Genomic DNA, 22,451 nt, shown 5'->3' with positions numbered 1-22,451 from the left:
CCAAAGGGTCCTACCCCAAACCGTGAAAAGCAGCCTCTTACCTTTACTTAACCTCCACCAAACCTTACAATAAACACTATGTGCTCCCGTATGCAGTGCTCTCCTGGCAACCACCAAAACCAGAGCTAGTCTGCCACACGAACCTCTATAAAACACTATAAACCCAGATTCATCCATCAGACTGCCAGACAGTGAAGCGTGATTCATCACTCCGAAGAGCATGTTTCCACTACTCCAGAGTCCAGTTGAGGCATGCTTTACACCACTCCAGTCCTGCAAATGGTGATGTAAGGCTTGCGTGCAGCTGCTCGGCCATGGAAACCCATTTCAAGAAGCTCACGACGCACAGTTCGTGTGCTGATCTTGCTTCCAGAGGCTGTGGTGAGTGATGCAACAGACAGACAAATTTTAACGTGTTGCACTTCAGCACTCATCAGCTCCCGCTCTGTGAGTTTGCATGGTCTTCCACCTCGTAGCTGAGCTGTTGTTGCTTCTAGGTGCTTCCGCTGACAAATAAGCGGGGGCAGATATAAGAGGGCAGAAATCTTCATGAACTGACTTATGGCAAAGGTGGCATCCTAGACAGAGTTATAGAGTCACTGAGTTCTTTGCAACACATTCTAATTGCTAAATGTTTCTCCATGGGTGTTTCATGGCTCTGTGCTGGATGCACCTGTTCATGCACCTGTTAGCAATGAGTGTGGCTGAAACACCTGAACTCAATAATTAGTAGGGGTGTCTCATTGACTTTTCACCATATAGTGTATGTACCAGACTATTTCTTGGCAGGTAGCAGAGAGCTGGAGTCAAGGAACGAGCAGAGATTCCAAGACGTCACTGCGCCCAGCCAAGAAACAGTCTGGCACACAAACCATGTCATTTTCACACCTCAATTTTTGTTTGGATTAAACTAACGAGATATAACGTACTAATTAGTGGTCGGCAGATTTGTTCTTGTACTGCGCTAAGCTAACCAAGCTAATCAATTTACTCATGTAATTCAGCAAGACAGTAAGTAAATGTATTTTCCAAAATGTTAAACATGGTATCAGTCACACGTCAGCTTATAGTTACCGCTGTGAAGACCGCCGTGGTTACAGGTGGGCTCTGCCTGCACAACAAGTGAATTATCTACAGTATGTGATCCGTGACCACTGCCAAACTCATCCCATGTGCATCCTGCCCGACTCATTGTACGGCAGAGAATGAAACACCGAAGTCAATGGCAGCACACAGAAGTGCCGAGCCGCCAGCCCTCAGATCCACACTGTGGTTTCCAAACACGCACAATACATTTCCATTCAACTTTTGTGAAGGTCTTTTATGGCAAAGCAACAAAACCCAGAGGACCCGTGGTATGAAAAGATCTTTCATTATTAATAGAATATTAGCCCACATAAAGGTGAATGACTGAAGGATTGTGTTTCAACACTGCAGGGGCTGTAAAGTGCACAGAGGTTAATTCTCTGATCCAAGGGTAGATTTGTATCATTGTTTGTAGATAGAAAGGGTTTTCCAGGGGATTGGATTCATGTCTCCTTTCTCTGTTCCTCGGAGCACTGTGGTGGATTGCCTGGTCTGATTAATCTTAATGAATTATGCAAATAGCCTTTATCTCAAATGATTTAGCAATGTTTCTGTATTGTTTTATTAATGCACTTTTGAATTACTCTGTATAATCACGTAGCCTTTCCTCAGCCGTTCGCTGTTTGTAATTCATCGCCAGCTCTTTATTAAATCCATGGTGGTCTCCGGCGAATTGCATGCAGGAATGAGAAATTAGTCATTACTGTAATTTAATGATTTCTAACCAAACAAGAGGCAACCTGGATTGCTAACCGTAGCAGCCCTCCGCACTCCTCCCCTCAGCGCTGGTCCCTTGGGTCTGATCTTTGGGAGCGAGCCATCTACATTTTTGCTTAATTAATTATGTTTAGTATAAGGAGCATTCTGCGGTGAATGCGCTGTTTCAATTACAGACAGAAATTGACTTACAAAACATGAAATTCCCCACAAAGTGGCGGTTTGTTTGTAGTCTTAACACGCTTACAATTTATTGACTAAAGCTTTCTCTGCTTCAACGTGCGGCTTTATGCGAGTTCAGTCTGTGTTGCAGCAGCAGTTCTGGAATATCTTTGATTTTCATTCATACACAGATGGGATGTTGACGTTTGTCTTGGAGTCATAAGCATGACAGCTATAGAGAAAAATGACATTTCTGAGATGTCTCTCATTATCATATCAGAGGAGGGGCCCCTGTATTATATAAAACATGGTTTCCTGTCTCAGCGGTGTAAATGCCACATGCAGGCGAAATATAAATACATCTCCGACCATTTTCTGCCTCCTGCCTCTAACCTGTTTGGCTTCCACAGAGCGGGGGATGGAGCTGCATGTTGATATTAGTAATGATAGTAGCCACAGTACATATGAGTCAAAATGGATGGACATCTTATGGACTGCACAGGTAGCCTGCAAAGCCACTAGAGCTAAATAATCCCTTTCTGCAGCTCATTGGTTTCTGTCTTTGTCCATTTTTTTAATCAGCCTTCTGCTCCACGATACCCTCCCCGTATCCCTCAAAAGGTTTATTTTCTGTAACCTTTTAATGACATGCACTAACAATCCTTTTGGGATTTCTAACAGGCAACGCCTTACTGGAATTCACTCGCACCAATGGGTAGCATTAACTTAACACAACGAAGGCAGGCTTGGATGGTGACAACATCTAGTTGGGGGAATGAATCAAACAGGATTAGGGTTGTGTTAGGGTGAGAGCTAATTATCAGTCTCTCCCTGGACCAGATTTCAGATGGCTTTTTGTGAAGTAAGTTGGTTTAAAGACACAGTGTGGTGAGATTTTTTTCCTTTGTGTTTTTGGCCTAATTTTGCATCTGCTGAATTTTACATTCAGTTCCATCACGAAGGCAGCATTGATTAACTGTGCGCTCTCTCCTCCTCTTGTTTTTTATCAAATTATTTGCTTGACCTGCTTATTTGATGTATTGTATACAAAAAGCATCACCACAGACTGTAAAAACCCAGATTTTTCTGAACAGTGATATCCATTGAGTTAGATTTATTGAGATAATATCGACATTTGTAATCAATGGTAGTCACCAGGCTTTGAAAACAACAGATACCATTAAACATTTTGGCAGAACTCAGCTGTGTTGACCATTGGTGACTTGTTGTCAAACATCATTACATTTTTTTTCTGGGTTTTGTTGTTGTGGCATCATCTTTTGTCTTTAAAAAGAAGACTTGACATCCTAACCAACTTAAGAAAGCCAAACACTCGATAGTTTCAAATCAACAAATAAGAAACAGAGGAGATATCTGCTGCATAAGGCTAAAAGGAATGGAAATGCTTATGATCTCACTAGATCTTCAACACAGATATGCATCAAGAGTCCTGTGGCAAGAAAATAACACAAAAGTTTCACATCACATGGTTTTGTTTTAGGAGGTGATTTTTTTTTTTTTTTTTTTTTTTTTCTCGGTGTAATCCACAGTCTTTAAGTCAATAAATATCTTCATGGTTGAGTCTTCTAGTCCATAGGAATAAAACTATAATACAAAGAGAGATTTGGTGGGCAGTAGAGTTCAGAGACAGCTACTGTTGATGCTGGATCTAAAGTCAGGAATTTCTTGGGATATGTAGTCTTATATGATGTTCCCTGGTCCTTTTCTTCCATTCGTTCAGTGGAATGTCCGTGATTATTGTCCTTGTTGGTCCCTGGTTTCCACCAATCCTCAAAACACATGATATCCAAATGTCCTATGGTGTTGGGCACAGAAACAAGATCTGGTCCCAAACAAGGTTATCCCGGAAAACAGACGACTATCGTGTGACCTAGAAAGGAATGAAAAAAAAGTCAGGAATCAGAAGGAAATTGTGTCAGTGACATGAATGGGTGCTGGGGATAAAAAGGGATTTGAGTCATTAACGATGACAAATAGGAGTAGTAACACTCTCAAAAGCAGTGCTATCTGACAAGCAGTGTGACAGAAACCACTGTGACAGGAGAGGAATAATTAAACCTACTGTATCTATTACAGTTGAGCGATCACAAGTGAGCCACAAAGAAAAATCCAGTGTAAAAAGAGAAAACGTCCAAATGAGTTTAGAAATACAAACAAATATTAAGTGTTTGTTAACATGGACAAAAGCCTATTTAATACTGCATATTGTTTCTCTGTACTGTCAATTTTTTTCTAAGAATACGCTGTCGGGGTCATTTTGTTCAAATTAAGCCTGCAGCTAAAAAATATTTTTATTATTGAATAATCTCAAGATTATTTTCTCAATTAACTGATGTATGATCTATAAAATGTCATTAAAACAGTGAAAAAAAACCCTTAGTTGATCCATTCAAACTGCTTATTTTCATAAACCCAACAGTTAAAATCCAAAGTTATTCCATTTACTAACATAGAAGACCAAGAAAATCTGAAAATATTCACGTTTTACAAGCTGAACTTAATGGATTTTTGGCAATTTTGTGCAAATAAATTCTTAGTTAATTGACTGTTGATTCAATAATTAATCAATTGTTAAAATTGTGGCTGATGATTTTAGCCATGGCTCTAGGTATGTCGACGTCAGCTGGTCCATCTCCCGTCACTTTGGTCCAGACTGAAATATTTCAATAACTATTGCATAGATTACTGTTGTTGTAATGCCCTGAATTTTAGTGCTAATTATCAGATGTTGGCATGTTGCTGACGTTAGCATGTAGCTCAAACAACCCCTTCCCCTGTAGTCTCATTCATGTTTTTCTCTACTGACTAACTGATTGATTGACTAATCATTTCAGCTCAATTTCAACTTCAAACTGTGGCTATCTCATTAAAACAATAAGCAATAGCCTGCCTGTCAAAAATGTGTCAGGTGCAAGGTGTGCATATTCCCAGCTGGCATGTTTATAATTCAAACATCTGTGGTGTTATACAGAGAAAGTGAGGAGACAGTGAGCCGCGAGAAGTCAGATGTAATGCAATGTACATCATGCTCAATGATTTCCATGCAAACAGGGGAATATTATTATTCATGATGGCATACTGCTGGCATAAGTATTCTCAGATGTTTTCATGAATATTAATCTAAAAGATTGAAAGATGCAGTTTGTACTACTCTCACTTTAAGCATAGCTCTAAAAATACTCTGGGAGGTGAATGTTGTTCCTTGTTGGTTTGCCCTTTAAAAGTAGAACACAAGTAACTTTTTGACTTGCACTCTGATGCAGCAGGCACTGTGACACACACACGCACACACGCACACACACAAACACCCCCGCCCCCCCAACACACACAGTTTAGAGGAATAAACACAGGTGGTCCTGATTGAATATTTGCACATTACGGTCATTCAATTAGCAGTTTGCAGGGTCTCACCAGTGGTTTACCGCACACACAATCAGTCTTCCAAGCAATACAATTCTAATATTTTGTGGAAGTGTGATTTTTATGCAGCTTAAAGCTGCAGCTGAAGACACAGTGCTTGCTGTGTGGGGAGCCACAATTTAATTTTCACCTCCATGTGACAATCCTCAGGAATCATGGATGTGAGAGAGCACACGGAAATGATTTGGTGTTGCTATTGTTGCAGCACAGGCTGTAGATATACAATTTTACATTAGGCTGAGGCAAACGTTTTTAGCGACGGACTCCAGCATATTTCTACTGGCAGAAGAATACTGCCTTGGCACAATAATCAACCCCTAAATGCATTTACAAGCACAGTTATGCTTAATATTGATTTTTAGTATTGATAAATGTTGACAATTTCTATTTTACACATATTCTAAGCTCAGCATAATGAGATACACAAAGAGGGGCACATTTTAAATTGTAGGAGCATCTCTGAAAGGGAATTTCACCTCGTGAGTGGAAGAGATAAACAAGTTTAGACAGACAAAATTAACAGCGTGAAACAAAACTAAAGAATGTATATGGCAGCAGAAACAAAAATGTGAAGCAAAGCGAAACCTTATCAAAGCAATTAGCACGCTGTGGTGTTGTGGGTGTCACTGTGGGGGTTATCGGTGAGTTAACACACAAAGAGGAATCAGGAGAACAGAAGGCAGCTCCACAGGGTTTGATGCTTAAGCTGCTTCGGGATGAAAGACCACACTTGACTGGTCAGCTGTAGGTTCAAACAGCCATTGATAAACAAACTAAGACCCTACCTTTGATGGAAAGCACACATGTGCGTGTCCCACACTCATTATTATCAAGATACAGAATAAAAAACACGTGAGCTCTGTTTTGAACGGCATGCTCTGCTCTGATTCTTTCGGACTTTCACTGAAGCATATTACTGCAGATTTCAGTGTTGTTCTAAATTTGCAGATTGCACGGTCAGTGTCAGCCTCAGGCGATGTCTTAATGGGCCATAAAAGACAAATCAATCATCAATAGAATGATTTAGCTCCTCTTTTCAGGCTGCTCATCGACTACATGTCTCAAACCGTCTTTCAGGCTTTTAACTCTGAAAATCTTGTTATTCACACAGTTCTTCATAAGTAAATGAAGCTTAATACCTTAAGATGTGTTTCCATATATCAATTAGATGATCGAAGCTGGTTTTGAGTGCTAGTCGATTGAGATTGTTGTAATTATCTGAGTAATTTTTGTTTTGTGGATTCAAGATCACTGTGTTATCATTTATTTTCTAAATGGAGTGCTCTCATAGAAATCCCACCGCCCTGTTTGGCTTCAAAAAGGACCCAAGTTCAAGGTAAATTGGCCCATAAGGAAGAGGCAAAAACACACAATGGTACAGTCCAGTTACTACATTTCAAGCTCAAGTCATTATACAGAATATGAAGGCTAGAATGCACGCCTTGTGGTTCAGTCAATTTAAGGCATATTTTCACTGTGTCCTGAAAAGAAATCTGCCCCAGACAGCTATCCATCACCAACCCTCCACCCGTTCTGAACAAGCCTCATAACACCTGTCAAGTGGAAAGGCTCTGTGGTACTTTCGCCTTCTGTCCTCTGATTGATAGGAAGTGAAAAGCAGGAGCTGGCAGGGTTATAATTCCTGACATTATCAGCAGGACTATAAAACTAGCCGCTGCAGGACATGCGGAGAAAGAGGGAACCACTGGAGATGTCCAAGAGGAGGCCTGAAGGGTGTCCAGACGTCTGATTTATTGACGTGACTTCATCGTGAGGTGAAACGACACCATCATTTTCTTATCAACAACGGCATCATCACCGGACATCAAGAGAGGAAGAATCTATAGAGTATACGAGGCATTTAATGCAACTGAGGGTCCATTTTTAGAGGGTATTTACTAAAAATTGTAACTTGACTTGGACTCAGGTTGGATTTAAAGCATTATTAAGTGTGATTAAAATGATCAAATCAATAGACTTTATAATAAAGTCGGATCAGGATATCTCTCTGCTAAAAGTATGTTTTAAGAGGAGATTTAAGCAGGAAAGGTTGCCAGATCTTGTCCAACTTTCTGGTTGAGCCAAGCTTTGGCTGTTCATTTGAGGTGTGCTGTTTCCAATAACTCCTGGTAAAAAAAAAAAAAACAAAAAAAAACAAAACCTCTTTTTAAAAGATTTTTAGCTGCTAAATGCTCAGTGTCCTTACTGTTTAGTGCTGAGCAGGTAGAGAAAACTGGGGTTTCCAGCTTTGAGACTGACACAGAGAGCTACGTCACAGCTGAGAGAAAGTCATGTGACTTTTTTCACAATAAGCTTTTTCATAAACATGTAGCCATTTGTCCCATTTTTATTCTAAAAATATTGATTAGTGCAGATTTAAGTGACAAGAATTAGCACTTGAGGGCAGACTGCTGTTTGACTAAACTTACTTCCCATAAACCTTCATGTTTGGAGTTTTCACCGGGACACAAGCAGCCTTTGAATAGCAGCACACCTTGAGTTTTTAGGTCTAAACAGTGAAAGGACTTGGTCTCAGTTATCGTACGTAAAATCTTCAGATACCAGGTCATTTAAATAGTCAGCAAGTGTCATGCCTAAACGACTGAATCGGTCGATCGCCAGGTCTGAGATGGTTGCAGTTTGCCAAGGTTTAGGCACCAAAATTTCTCCGGTTAGGTTTTGGAAAATATAACGGATTAAAATAAGTATGTTATCGTTACGTATGTGACTCAACGTTGGGCAGTATAGAGACCTCAGACAGTCTCACACAATATTGGTAGAGAGGACATAGAATATAAATAGGAAGGCACTCCCTGGCTCAGTTACCATAGTAACCAAGGTCTTATAGACAAACTGTACACACATAGGGAGGACCATTCAAGGAGGATTGCTCAAGTATTCACATTTTTAATAAGGAAGTAGGTCAAAGTGTTGTTGTTTGGTGGAGTGAAAGTCACGACATTCGTCGGTACGGTTGGAGCTAATGTTTAGATTTGAGTATCCAAAGAGGAACCACACATGTAGAAGACAGGTATAGAATATCCATAATAGGGAATGATTTGAGGAGTAAAGAGCAGAAACATGTCACATTAGGAGTATCAATAACCCTCGTTAGAATGGACGTTCAGGATTTACTGTGGTGCTGCCACGCACTGCTCAGCTTCTCCACGATGCATCAGGCCCGTCTGCTTAAGACGTCTGAAGCCTCCTTCCTTCAGCTCACAAGAATTCCCACCACCTGAGTTTTATTTGGGATACTATCCAGCATAGGTTTAGATTTTGAAGTAATTTTGAAAGAACCAGTGTCACTTTACCAGTAAAATACCTGTGAACCTGAGCTCCATCCTCAGCAGCGCCCTCTACTTATTCCTCAAAATGATGCTAACTGACCAGGAAGCCTGGGCACAGAGCCCTCCAGCACACACAGGCCGTCCCTTGCCGGCTCTCTGTGGGAGGCAGTGGGGCCATGAGCATGGGGCGACCCCCGCTGACTCCCAAATCAAAAAAGAGTCAAGGTTCTGAAGGGTTCTACTAGCCACCTGGACCCCTGCTTGTCTGTGCCTCTGTTTCTGCTTTCCCGTGGCTGTGTGAGAGGGCATGAATTATTAACCCGGCTAAAATAAAAAGCTCTGCTTTGTCCAGGCCTCCTGTAGCCATGAATAATGGAAGAGGCAGCTCAACTACAGGCGTTTGGTGAGTCAAACACTGGGCTGTGATGGATGGCTAAGGACCCGCTGCACCCCCCCCTCCTTACCTACCATCCACTTCAGGTCTACCACACCCTGAAACCCAAAACACATGTCCAGATAACCTCTATTAATCTCTGAAAGCGCTACAGCTTGAGCCCTCCTGCCCTGCCTCAGCACATCCCACTCGACGATTTGGCCTCCTGGAGGGACTTTTGTTTGTTGTTTGTTTGTCTTTCTCCTGCCTTTGCTTGCCTTTGTTTTGCTTCTCGCGCGCACTTTTGAAGTCATATGCAAGCCTGCTCTGACTTTTCAAAGGCAGGACCCGACTCAAGGCCTGCTCTCTCTTCCCCTCACTGCTGCAACCACGAGGATGGGATGCACACATGTGAGCTGGCTTTCTGCTCACTTCCCCCAGAGGTTGTGTTTTCTAAGTTGTACTAATGAACTCCCTGATGGAAAATCACACTGTTTATTTCAAAAGTGATAATTGCTTTTCCATTTGTGCTGTGTGAGTCTATACCTCATTTCTTACATGAACCACCGACCGAGAATCTCTCATGATAATACGTATATATATTTCTACATTTCTTTCATCTATTCATAAACATATTTTCGTTCTCATCTGACAGTCTATTTCTGATCTTCGTCTGATGTTAATGATATATATCATTAACTTATTATCAGTATTCAAGTGAATCAATCTGACACATTCTTTCAACACTATAATTCAGATTTTTATGAAATTATACAGTAGGTCCATGCAGAAACAAGACAAATGTCTTGTGTTGCATTTATCAATGTGACACATCATGTATATTCATGAATAATTTTGACACTAAATAGTCTGTTTTGCAGATAAGCTCTGTCTAATCACAAGTTCAGATCTGAGCTTGTGATGAAAACCCTGGAAATATCTAATTATCATTAATGAAGGAGCGCTGCCATCACAGAACAGGCATCAACTACAGCATATTTAGCGCAAATCAATTTCCCATCAAATATGTGAAATTACAATTTAATTGCCTTAGTTTGTCCAAATCACAAGTTTGATAAAATAATCCCCATGAATGCCATAAATTAAAATACTGACAGGAACTTTTGAATGTGAACACTAACAGCAGCTAAATGTACAATAAATTACTGAGACGTGAATAGATTTGTCTCAGGTCATACAAAAAAACTTGTTGAGTCCACACTCAACATTGATGGTGTTTGAGGGATTCCTAATTAAAGATCTAATCTCTATTAATTGAAGTCTGCATTCACTCTCCGAGGAAGCAATAATGGACCATATTCAGACATTAACAGCATGTTGGTTTCTAGTTTTGGTTCAGTTACTCTGGACAAAAGACAACAATTATACATTTATGGCTCTTGGTTAGTTCACACTGTCAGCTGTAACTGACAGGTAATTCACTGACTGGACAGTTATGGCGACCGCCATCCTGCATCATCGGCGCTACGTGTACCCATGAGGGTTTTCAAATTCTGGAGCAATGCAATACGTTACTGCACCTTATTTGTTAATTTATTTTCAATGATTTACTTCCATTCGATCATGATCAGCCTTTTTCACCAAACTCAAGGAGTAGCTACCTTTGAAAATGACGCATGTTTGTTACGTTTCATCCAGTTGGTTCAGCCGTAAGGAACGTACAGCTCAGTCTCACATATATTGACTTTTCTGTATTGACATGATCGTTGATCTTTTTAGCTTTATAGACTGCTTTTTGAACAGCCCATCAGCTGATAGATTTAGTTAAGCTTTTCACATCACGCTGATGGTTTGTCTGTTGTTTGTCTTTCACACCGAGCTGCACCAGAGTCCGTTGTTTAGTCCGTACCAGAGTTGGTTTGGAGGCTCTCGCATCAGACGAAATGAACTGAACCAAATGGCCAAATACACAAATTTTTTAAACCGAACCAAATCGGTTAGGTGTGAAAGCAACGTAAAAAATACCTTAAAAATATACAGATACTGCTGTGTCTTGGTGTTCACCAGAGCATCCTGCTCTATCCCGCAGCGTTGCCCACTCTCTCCACAGCTGTGCACAATTAGCTGGTGGGCTCTTGGATTGACTGCCTGATCTACCTGGCTCTACCAAATTACCAACTTAAGCAAAAATACAATAAACTGACTTTAGTTAGACTTGCACAACACAATGCGAGGTGTAGCTAAATAGATAGCTGAACTTAACTCACCTCTTTCTACTGCTGTAAGCTGATCGCTTCAAGAAACACTTCACTGACTCTCCCCTGTGAGTCACATCTTCCTCTCCTGCTGCCTCCTACTCTGCCTGCTCTGCTATGCTCTCATCTGAAGTTGATAAAAGAAATCTTCTCCAGTGCTCTCTTTAGCTCGTCTTTCTTTCTTTTTTCAAACACTTACTCAGCCCTCCTCTGTTATTCTGAGGTCACACTTTGTTGCAACTATTATCCAAGGCTGTGATTTTACAGTCCTTTTCATTGGCTCTAATATTTATCTATTATGTGTGACAATTTGAAAGTATCTATTATCTGCCAACAAACGTTTTGTGAATTAAACGCACCTTGGTTGTCTTAACTTTGTTTCCTGTACTGCAGCTCCATCCTTTGAGATCTGGCAGCACTTTACACTCTTCCCCATCCATGCAGGGATGCATCTGGCACCACCACTTCTGTGCAACTATGGATGCTGCGAGGAAAAAGGAGGAAAGAAAACAGTAAACAAAATGCTACTGGAGGCAATTGACAACATGCTATTTGAAGGTGTAGCATGGATCGGCCCCGGCTGAAGCAACAAGTGCCTTTGTATTCTTATGCTCATCACAGTGATTGAAGAGAGCGTCTTTTGATCTCTGGCTGACAGAGGAGACTCGTCAGTCCTGCCCCGGTGTGTTTTCAGATCTGAATTACAGGGCGTGGGTCAATGTCAAGCCGGTGAGTGTTGTGAGCAGGTGCGTGCACTGTGAGGAGGGTGGGTGTTTGTATGTGGGAGGGGTAATAAAGCGTGCGGCAGAGGTTGGCGCATCAAGGTCTTGAGTTGCTCTGAGGAGGCCCACAGGGGAGAAACAGCTTCCCCCGATGTTTCCAAAGTGAGAGGAGAACTGTCAAAGTCGAGGAAGCCCATGTCAGAGCTATTACAGTGAAAAGAGGTGATAAGGATCGATTCACCTGTAACTGAGGCCACTTTTGACATGATATTAAATGACCTAGCCTTCTGTACAGAACATGTCGCTCAGCACATGGTCTGATGTAACCTCAACTACAGAGAAAGAATAAACTGGCCTGCTATTTGATTTTGAAGACTATAAAGCTTTCGGGACACAGCAGGATCATGAAAATCTCGACTCTATTTTTTGCAGTCTTTCATACAATAAACCTCTCATACCCAAATAATCAGTGAAATAAGCACCAGAGGCACAGTGACAGGTGTGACAGTTTTGCACCGTAGCGCAGTTCTTCCCTAATCAGAAGTCAGTCTCAAATCATTACCAAAACTGTAATGAGAAGCCTGGCGTACCGTCTACACAAGATGGAGCCGCTCTTGTTGTTCCCGCCACCTGTCCAGGGAAGCAGGAGCATTTGACAGTCTGGGATCTCTCTTCGATCTTGTTCTTGTTGCAGCATCGGTGTGCAGCAATTACCTCACAGGTTCCCGCTTTCACATGAACTGAAAGCACAAACATACACAATGGTTAGACTGCATCTGACGGCTCTCTGCACGTTTTCGGATGTTTCTCACCAAAGCAGTGAAGCAACAAATAGCAGATCTTTAGAAGTATAAGTTGTTATCTTTTCTTCGATACACACAAGCGTTAATTTTAATTTCTTCTCTTTTGGATGAGGCTCCTTTTATTCTTTGTTTTTCCATTTCAAACAAATCCCATGAAAAGACCAAAACCAGCATCAGCATCAGCCTGGACTCTCTCTCACTTCACTGTGTCTCTCAGCTGAAAGCTTTGCTTCTACTGAAGGCATAGATTTTTTAAAAAAAAAAAAGAAAAGAAAAAAAAATCTCATCTGCGGATTAATACACATTATTGGATATTTACAGCACCAGTGTCGTGTATATGGATTGATTCAAACCAAGTGCCAATATATGTTCAACACAGTGAAGGAACATGTGAGCTAATGCAACCGTGAGGCTTATTGATGTTTCCTCAATCATTTTTGGACAACAATAGAGGGTTATTGCACAGTGCTGATCAGGCTTTGGATACATAAACAGGATCAATACAGTATTGGTTGTGGTCTTTTAGAGGTTTTTGTTGACAAGCCGCTGTAGCACTTGATACAAACTTAATACGTAAGTCTTGAGCAAATATTGGACGAAATCTTGACCTTAAAGGATTAGAAAAACACACTTTCCTGCACTCTCATGTCTGTACAGTAAATATAAAGCTAAGCCTGCTAGCTTAGCTTAGCACAAACACTGGACACAAGGAGAGACAGCAAGTCTGGCTGAGAGCATTTGAGTTATCTCTTAGCACGGTCTTGTTTCAAACATCCAAACACAACGGTTACTTGGAATCCAGGTCATCTCCCAGGTGGAGGAGCCAGGCTTTGAACCCCAGTGGCCACCCCACATGTCCACATATCCTTGAGCAACATACTTAATCCACTGACCCTCTACCCCTGCCAGAGGACGAAAAGAGAATTTCACCGCTGGGAGCTATTGATGTAGTTACATGACATCAAAAACACATACTTCAAGAAAATGACTTGATTAACATCACTAACTGCTTATTTACTTGAAAGAACATTACAGCATCCATTACAAGGACACTGTCTTCACTGCCATTAGGTTGGATCAAACAACAATATTGCTCTCTGTTTTAAATTCATTACTCTTTGCATAGACTCATCACCATTCTGACCATGTTTGTGTATTTACACCTGACAATCAGGATTAGATGGGTGGAAAAAAAAAAAAAAAGCATTTGAAAAGTTTTGACATTCCTTTCAGATAAGCCTTAATTACGCCTGTAAAGATTTTCAATTTGGAACTTGACTTGAAAATAGATTGCAGAGTGCCTCCATCTTCCCATTAGCCAGCAATCCAAAAATCTCATCTACAACATTAAAAACATTTTGGTTCCAATCAATAAGGTGCTATTCACATTCCCACAAAAGGCAAGACAACAATTGCCGATTGAGTGCTTTTCACCGAGCAGAAACTTACTGATGCAAAAACGGGTCAGGCTCCATGCCCTTGATGTAATTATCTTTAAGCCACCAGTACGCCCCCGTGGTCAAAGTTAATTTCAAAAGTTGGAATAGCTTGGATAGAATATTCAAACTTTGTTTAAGAGATAGACGCGCATGGACAATAGCCAATAACATGAGGTGCAATGAGCAAAGACAATCATTGTAAATTACCTGATTATAAGGGGGAATGAATAACTTGAGTGTCTCGAAAGTGCTCTCTAATTTTAACTGGGCAGCCTTACAAGTCACACAGACTGCACTACAATACGATAATATTTCTCTATTACTCCGACAATATAATTAAATTAGCTGTCAAAAAAAAAGAAGTGTCAAGGGACAGGTGTCACGCTTTAAAATGTTCTCAACCTTGTCTGCTAGTCTTGCACAATGCTGCTCATTGGATGCAGCTGAATGTACGCCCACTCTGCTGTGGAAGAAAGAAAGCTGCAGCGCCTGGTCTGGGACTCTCGACTCATTAAGGTGCAGGAGGTGGCTGGTTGGGGCTGCCCGGTTGGAGAGAACTGCTGATTAAAACTGCAGCTGCTGGTAAAGGTCGTCGACTCTGAGGCTGGACCCAAAACCACCATGCAGTGTGGACAGGATGAGAGGTCAGAGAGCAGGGCGCCGTGGTCAGACCCAGCTGGTAACGATCCATATGAGAAGAAGCAACCATGAACTGTCTGACTACTGTTATTGCTATATACTGAATATGAGGTCTGTGAGGCAATGGAGCAGATAAAGTGCATTAAATAACAAGGGAAAGAACTGAACTAATGAAATTAAGAAATATTACATTACTTCACAGCACTGAAGCAGAAAAAAGCAGACAAAGACGACATCCTTGACTTGTTTAGGTGGGAAAAGATAATTAAGAAATGAACTCACTTAATTCTGAACAGTCACGAATAGTTTGGCATTTAGGGAAATACACTTATTAGCTTTTTATGTCCAGAGTTAGATGAAGAATACTGATACCACTCTCATATGTGCAGCAGCCAGGAGACAGTTAGCTTAGCATAAATGCCAATTTACATGAATTAAATAAAAGACATTAAGCGTGTTAATTAGTGAAATTTAGAGATGCTGCTGAGTGGATAGAGCCAGGCTCAGTACATCGTAAGCATATTTCCCAAAATGTCAAACTACTTCTTTAAGGACACATCTGGAAAAAATGCGGAAAGGGTGATTCTTTTTTGCTCTGATTTTGAATTTGTTAGGTTCAACTCGCATGTTATAACTTCATGATTTTGCTTACTAAAGGGTTCTGGATGGTCATTTGGTTGGAAAAAGGCCAAATTAAAACTAACAGTCCCTGACCTTCTGGCAGTGAGAGCGATTACACTAACACTGTCAACAGGCTTATGACACCGTAGGCTCCGCCATGCTCCTTGTTGCTACTCCCTCACTACTGCTGCTGCTCCTCCCTTCAGCTCTGGTCATTGCTCTGGTGTACTGCGAAATACAGAGATTTTCCAGACGCTGACTGGCCTCATCAGCACTGTGTGAACACGTTTGAAAAAGGGCTTGAATATAATGGATGCTTATTTATATGTAAAAGGCATGTGCTCAAGCTTTAAAATGGAACTGGCATGAACAATTTTTCTAAATTATTTTAAATTGTTTTATTATTACAGGGAACCCTCTGGGGATGTTTCACACAGCCAGGGGTGTATAATATTGTCACTTTTTTTCTCACATCCTTTCAGTCAGACATACATGAATGCATACATTTGAGAGCTGCAGCTCAGGGCAGGTAAGAGGTCAACGTTTCGCTCAAGGACACAATGACAAAAGGAGGGAGGATCATTGAACCTCTGATTCTCTGGCTGTAAAATGGTCTGTCTAACCACCAGGGTCACCCTGTCACCCTGTTCACAGTACAAACCACGCTCTTTATAGGGCATCAAAGGGAGCGACTGAGTCTGAGAGACATGGAGTGTAACACATACACGTGAGAGAGAGGACGCCTGTTTTCTCCATGTGCTCCGTTATGCAGGCAGCTGTGTAAATGTCTCACAACACCTGTGATCAATACATTTCTAATAAAGCACTTAGGACTGTCATCAGTTAGAATCACCAAGCACCCATGTCAGCAAGAGGGAGAGATGAGAGACAAAGAAAGGTGAAAGGACAGGGACGGCTAATGAGAACTGGCATGATGCCCAACCCATCAGCCAATCAATACCACTCTGAAGCAAAGCACTCTGCTCTACAATCGTATGCATTGATCCCTGATTGATAAATGCCAATATGCAAGCCGAATCTGCTCGGAGCTGGAAGGGACATGAGAGCGACAATCACCTTGTTCTACCCTTCTCTTAGCACATCTGCTGTGCACCCAAGCATGAGATATTTATATCAGTTTCAATTTAATAGCAGGGCAGATGTAAAACATTTGCTTTAGAGGTTGTCATGTTGTCTCCTGGGATTAATGATTGCCACTATGACCAAGTGATAAAACATGAAACCTCGATCTGTATATTGTCACATTTACATTGCTAAAAATACAAAGGCTATATAATTTGTTTACATTTTGGGGGCACAAATATCAAGTTCTCCATTTGTGTTATGGCCATTAGCATCAGTATAATCTATTACATTCCTCACATTTTATGACAAATGCACAAAACTTCTGCTAGTTTATTTTTGGTGTAAAATTCCCTCATCTTGTCAGAACAAAGACCAGCAAATTTGGCTGATAGAAACACCTGTAACAGCATGAATTTGCATGATCAGCTTTGTAAGCTCATCCCTGATTCATATTTCAACATCACATCCATCCATCCAGCCCGACACCTGTAGGAATTATCTTTATCTTGGATAATTTGCGGCACATGATTTATGCTTAGCGCCAATGCTCAGCACTAATGCCATGTTCACGTCAAATTGTTGAGACTCAGAAAAGATATTGGGCAATTCTGATAGTGATAAAGATCTTCAAACACGTCAAGAAACTGTTGGCAAAAACTGCCACATTGCTGGCAGTTAAATCGAAATGATATTCAATATTATCGCTAAAACAATTCACAATGAGCTATGCGTAGTTTGTTTGTATCTGGTTCCCTTGTTGGTGTCGCCAGTTTAAATGTGGTGTCTACCAGCTAATGTTCATGAGCGCTGCCTAATGCAAGAAGCGCCATGCCTTTTATGCAGAGAGGCAGGGAGTGTGGGTGAGGTTTTTATGTGGGAGACCAAACTTTATTCTCATTATATGCCTGCAAATAATGTTTGTCTTTTTATTCTCAGCCACGGTCATACAGCAACCTTAATCAAGTGCTTCATCTCTTTAACTTTAGATTCACCTTAACAACAGTTTATCTGCCACGTACTTTATATACCATAGCTGTCACACAGAAAGAAAGAATTTCGGAAACTTGACACTGAATGTTAAAAATAGTCATGAAACATAATGTAGAGTTTTGCAGAATCGTCCAATGTCAACATTCTTCTCTGACAATAGGGCTGATGCTTCCATACAGTGCACTTATTTTTCCTTCTCCACCCTCTGCAGAGGTTGAACAAGTGACAGGTTTGTTGTGACAGCTGCTGTGAAACACGATAAAGGATTCAAGCGGTTGCCAGAGTTACCTTAATAACGTATTACATGTTTAGGGTTTCTGAATAAAAGTGAAACTTGAAGGAATCAACTGGGCAAACGTGACAACAGCATAGCACATGAACACATGCAAATGTAATCCAGCGAATGAAACAAATGAGCCACAATGACTGTGTTTAAAGTCTTTTGTGGTCAAAAAAAACTGTCTTCTTTTTTAAGGTCAGAATTAGGGAAGATCTGTTTGATCCTACTGTTTGAAACACATATGTGGCTCTCATATTAAAACCAAATTTAACATAAACTCTCACTGATGGTTAAATGAAAGAGGCAGACAAAAATGACCTGTTCCTGACCAGCTGTTAGTTAACGTCTTACAGCAGAAAATAGAAACCTGTCGTTACTTTAATGAGGGTACGGGGCACTTATAAATAAGACTTTGCAATGTGTGAATCCTCCGGCACAAAAACAGAAGAGTTGACAGATGCACTCTGCTTTCGGCTTTCTTATTTTACCCATCACATTGCCTGCTGCTCTCTCTTTGACTTGTTACAAAGATAACATGCAGGGGTTAGCTAACACGATGACACAGGCAGGCAGGAGAGAGAGAACCATTACCCTCCACTTTATTCAGAAAATGTGTTTATGGCTAAAATTTGCATTCTTACATAAGGTAGACATTTTGGTTTCGTACATGTTTTATGTTCTAAAACAGTTAGATAGCAGGAAAATCAAGCCACAAGACACATCTTGTGGGATCCGGTTAATTTAACAGTTGCCAGTAGGGGTGGGCGACATGGCCCTAAAATAATATCATGATATTTCAGGGTATTTCTGCTATAATGATATTCTGCAGAGTACAACTTGTGAAAGATTTGGCGATTTTGGCAGATATTGTTTGTCTGCTTGGTTAACCCCTAGATTCCACTGGGTACATGAAGTCAGTGTTCCATCCATCCAGGAGCTGATCTCTGCCGTTCTATTCAATGTGTGCAATTCCACCAGGCACTTTCCGTCTCTGTTTCAGCATCACAGAAGCGTATGTATGCTCTGTTCCATGTAGAATACGCACCAGGTCTATTTTTGACTGACGACGCATCAATCAGCACCAAGATTGAGCCACACATGATGTCAGACACACATCAACGGTGTAGAGAGTGCGGTACATTTTCAAAATAAAACACCCTGTGCAGACTAACAATGGTATGTCAGCAATAAACAAAATTAAAACAAAAAAAAGAGATACCATTTAACGAAGAAGTCTACTTACCCATGGTAGACGCAAAATATCAAGGAGAAATGATCAAATCAGCAAAAATCTAAGAAGTTAATAAAATCAGGCGGGCAAAACGCTCTGCTTCTGAAATGTCCCCGGTGGGATTCGCAGCTGCATGGAGGATGGAACGAAAAGTCACCTGGTGGAGTCTTTGGAGTGTGAGACTCCCACAGTTAAAAAGTATACTACTGACTATCGATCCAAGGTCAAGCTGACACTATATTTCTAACCTATGCACAGTGCTTTGAAGTTGACCTCTACAAAAAAATCACTTATATAGGCCACATATACATTAAAAGTAGGATGTAATTTGTCTTATTACTCAAAATAAATCAGGTCTCAGCTCAGAAAGCCCATGGGAAATTCCACTGCAGACTGAACCTTATGGGGCAGCGCTGTACATTCATTTCTGCAGTAAAACTTGTTGCCAGTCACTGGGTAAAGTGCTCTCCTGTTGTCCTTATCAAAGAACTAATCACACAGGTTAGAACGAAGCCACAGGTTGCTTTCAGCTTCTGCAGCAATCAAACAATTGATCTAACATGCAGGTAGGGAGGCATCAAGAACAACACACTGTTCCAACTGTCAGCATGACTAGCTGTATCAGCCTCACCTGGCCAGCCAAGCACAAGACACAGTAATAGAAGCACAACAGGGGGATACATGAAAAAGAGAGGCACAGCATTCATTCTAATGCTGACAGGGAGGCTTCACTGATGGCAACAAGCCAGAATCAGAAATGCCTCATGTGCCAAATATAATGGGCAGGATGTTTCATCCGTCGACATGACACTGAGGAGGCATTCTGTAAAAAAAAAAAAAAAAAGAAATCCAATCATGACCAGATGTCTATTACAAGTCTATTATTAGGTCCTAAAAAGAGTCTTTGAAGTTACAGTATGTACTTTGTGATTTCCTGGAATAGCATAATTATGACAAGCATCATCCCAAAGCCGTTCATTTCTTCAACATTTCTGAAAAAAGGTAAAATACAGCTTAGACATATCATCTAATAACACAGCTAGAATTCTTTCTTGTTTTAAAGGGATATGTTTGAGAGCTCAGTATGAGACCAAATGTCCACATAACCACAGCAAACTGCAAGACTTCAAGACAGAACCACCTTAAAAAAGCAACTACTTATCAGAGAGCGCTCATTAAAGCTGACATCCATAACCTAACAACTGTATCGGAAATGGCGGAGCATTTAGTGCTACTTCTACAAAACTTTTCATGTCAAAGTTTCTGGCATACATTGAGAACTTAATGCAAATTCCAATCAATTAGTTAGAGAAGTGATAAAGTTAAGACGGCGTGAGGAATTGTCACCTTAACAGGTGCAACATGAGAAACCCAATCAACACTTCGGAAAGTTTTTCCCCAACCACAGTAAATGTGCTGTCTCACTTCACAGGTGACATTACAACCTGGATTCCACAAAAGTTGGAGCACTATGCAAAACATAAATAAAAAGTGATAATAATGTAAAAGTGCTAATTTGCAAATTCCTTTCTGACACCTACTCAATTTAAAACAATGCAAAGATAACAGGTAGCAGTTCAAGAGTTAAGAGGTAGAGTCTGGATCGATCCTGCCAGTCTGCATGTCAAATTTTTACAAAAATTGTGAAAAAAAAGTGTGAAAACCAGTCTGTGATTTTACCCGTTTCTTAGCTTTATTGCCATGCAACCAGCGGACATTACCAGTCCAGGACGCTACTGCACCCACCCAGGAAATAGTCCTGCACATAAACCAACATAAAACTTGTCATTTCTACATTAAGCAGTTTTTTGAACAGACTAAACAAGCAACATATTACTTTAAAGGTGCTCGACCGGAGCCAGGCTACATGTTCCAGCACCGTTTTCCAGTCCTTATGCTAAGCTAAGCTAACTAGCTGCTGGCTGTCATTTCATATTTAACATATGGTAGTGGTACTGACTTTCTCAACTAGCTCTGAGCAACAGAATGAATGTCTATTTTCTCACATTTATGACTGATCGTTTTTAGTCTTGTTTTAGTTTTACTCATCATCAGTAATCTGAGCACCTTAAAAGTCATTACAAATTATTACAGTACTATTAAAAATACATCTGCAGCATGAAAATTCAGAATCTGTACAACCAATTTAAACATGACTTAAACTTCTTTAAGGCTTTAGTGCATGCATTATGCAGGAGACACAAGGTCGTAAATACCAATGACCTGTTACATAACCTCAGACAGGGACAATATTCAGATAAGGTAATTTCATGGTTAGCTGCCACTTTGATGCTGATTCACTGACATAAGAGCAGCTAAAACACTGATAAGGGCAAAATATGAAGTGTAGTATGATTTCTTTTTTAATGACTGTGTTCCGAAACACAGAAGAATCAATATGTAGTGAATCGCAGCCAGGATTTATACTGTTATCAGCTGTGTACACTCCAGCGCATCTTCACACCTTCTCAGCGAGCCCAGATTGCATGGAAGAAAAAACATAATGACTGAAGCACATTACAGCTTAAACATGTTAATAATTACACCAATTACACAGCAATTTACAGCAAATCACTTATAAAACACACACTAATCAAGAACCAGGTTGATGAAAGTGCAGAGACCAAACAGACACACTTGACAGACCTCTGTAACCAATCACAGGAGGCACATCAATGTCCAGTTGAATTAGCATCAAATCAAGTGCTACTTCTTGACCGCTTTGTTGACATGACCAGATGTATCGGCCTGACAGGAAACAAACTTCTTTATCCACCGAGGCATGAGGCAACAAGTCCGCCTTCAGTAGGCTTTCACCACAGAAAGACAGAGAGCAAAACATACAGGGTGTATTTTCTGTTTCAACCCGGACTCATGCAGCGATCTGCCAGCCGGCCTTTTTCAGTCGGAAAATGTAGAAGCAGATCAAAACACAGAAAACAGAGTCACGTCCTGGCCACAGGCCCAGACCGCAGGAACAGCAGCAGCCGTAAAAACAGAGGTTGTAGGCCATACAATGGAGACACCCTATGAATTAGTAATGATTCAAATCATACTGTTTGCTCCAGATACCGATAACCCATTTTGGTCGACTCAAAAGCTTCCACATGCTGAACACAACTAACTGCAGCATATTTTCCAGGTAAAATGGGTCCTATGATGCTAAAAGACCACAGCTGCCAGTTTCACACAGCCAAAACACCCATTAAAAGGAAATGTGAGTGGGTATTAAAAATAGTTCCACGTAAAACAATTCAAATGGCCGTATTAAAAAGTCTGTTACTGGTGCAGCAAGCCAGAGACGTACTGAGGTGCTGGTTTATGAAACATTCATTCCTCTCGCCGAGTGCGACAC

General features: G+C 40.8%; 1 protein-coding gene across 1 annotated transcript in view; it reads right to left on the bottom strand.

Annotated features, from left to right (window-relative positions):
* Positions 1 to 3,064: 3,064 nt before the first annotated feature.
* Positions 3,065 to 22,451, bottom strand: part of tafa3a (TAFA chemokine like family member 3a) — an 88,617-nt gene continuing 69,230 nt past the window's right edge. The window contains exons 3-5 of the mRNA XM_076741713.1: positions 12,598 to 12,747; positions 11,645 to 11,769; positions 3,065 to 3,856 (exon numbers count right to left, since the gene is read on the bottom strand). Of these exons, the coding sequence (XP_076597828.1) occupies positions 3,845 to 3,856; positions 11,645 to 11,769; positions 12,598 to 12,747 (287 nt within the window). The 3' untranslated portion in view covers positions 3,065 to 3,844. The remainder of the gene's footprint in view (positions 3,857 to 11,644; positions 11,770 to 12,597; positions 12,748 to 22,451) is intronic.

This window comes from Chaetodon auriga, chromosome 2 (genome assembly GCF_051107435.1).
Source record: "Chaetodon auriga isolate fChaAug3 chromosome 2, fChaAug3.hap1, whole genome shotgun sequence".
Taxonomy (NCBI): domain Eukaryota; kingdom Metazoa; phylum Chordata; class Actinopteri; order Chaetodontiformes; family Chaetodontidae; genus Chaetodon; species Chaetodon auriga.
This window is presented reverse-complemented; position numbering and strand designations above follow the sequence as displayed.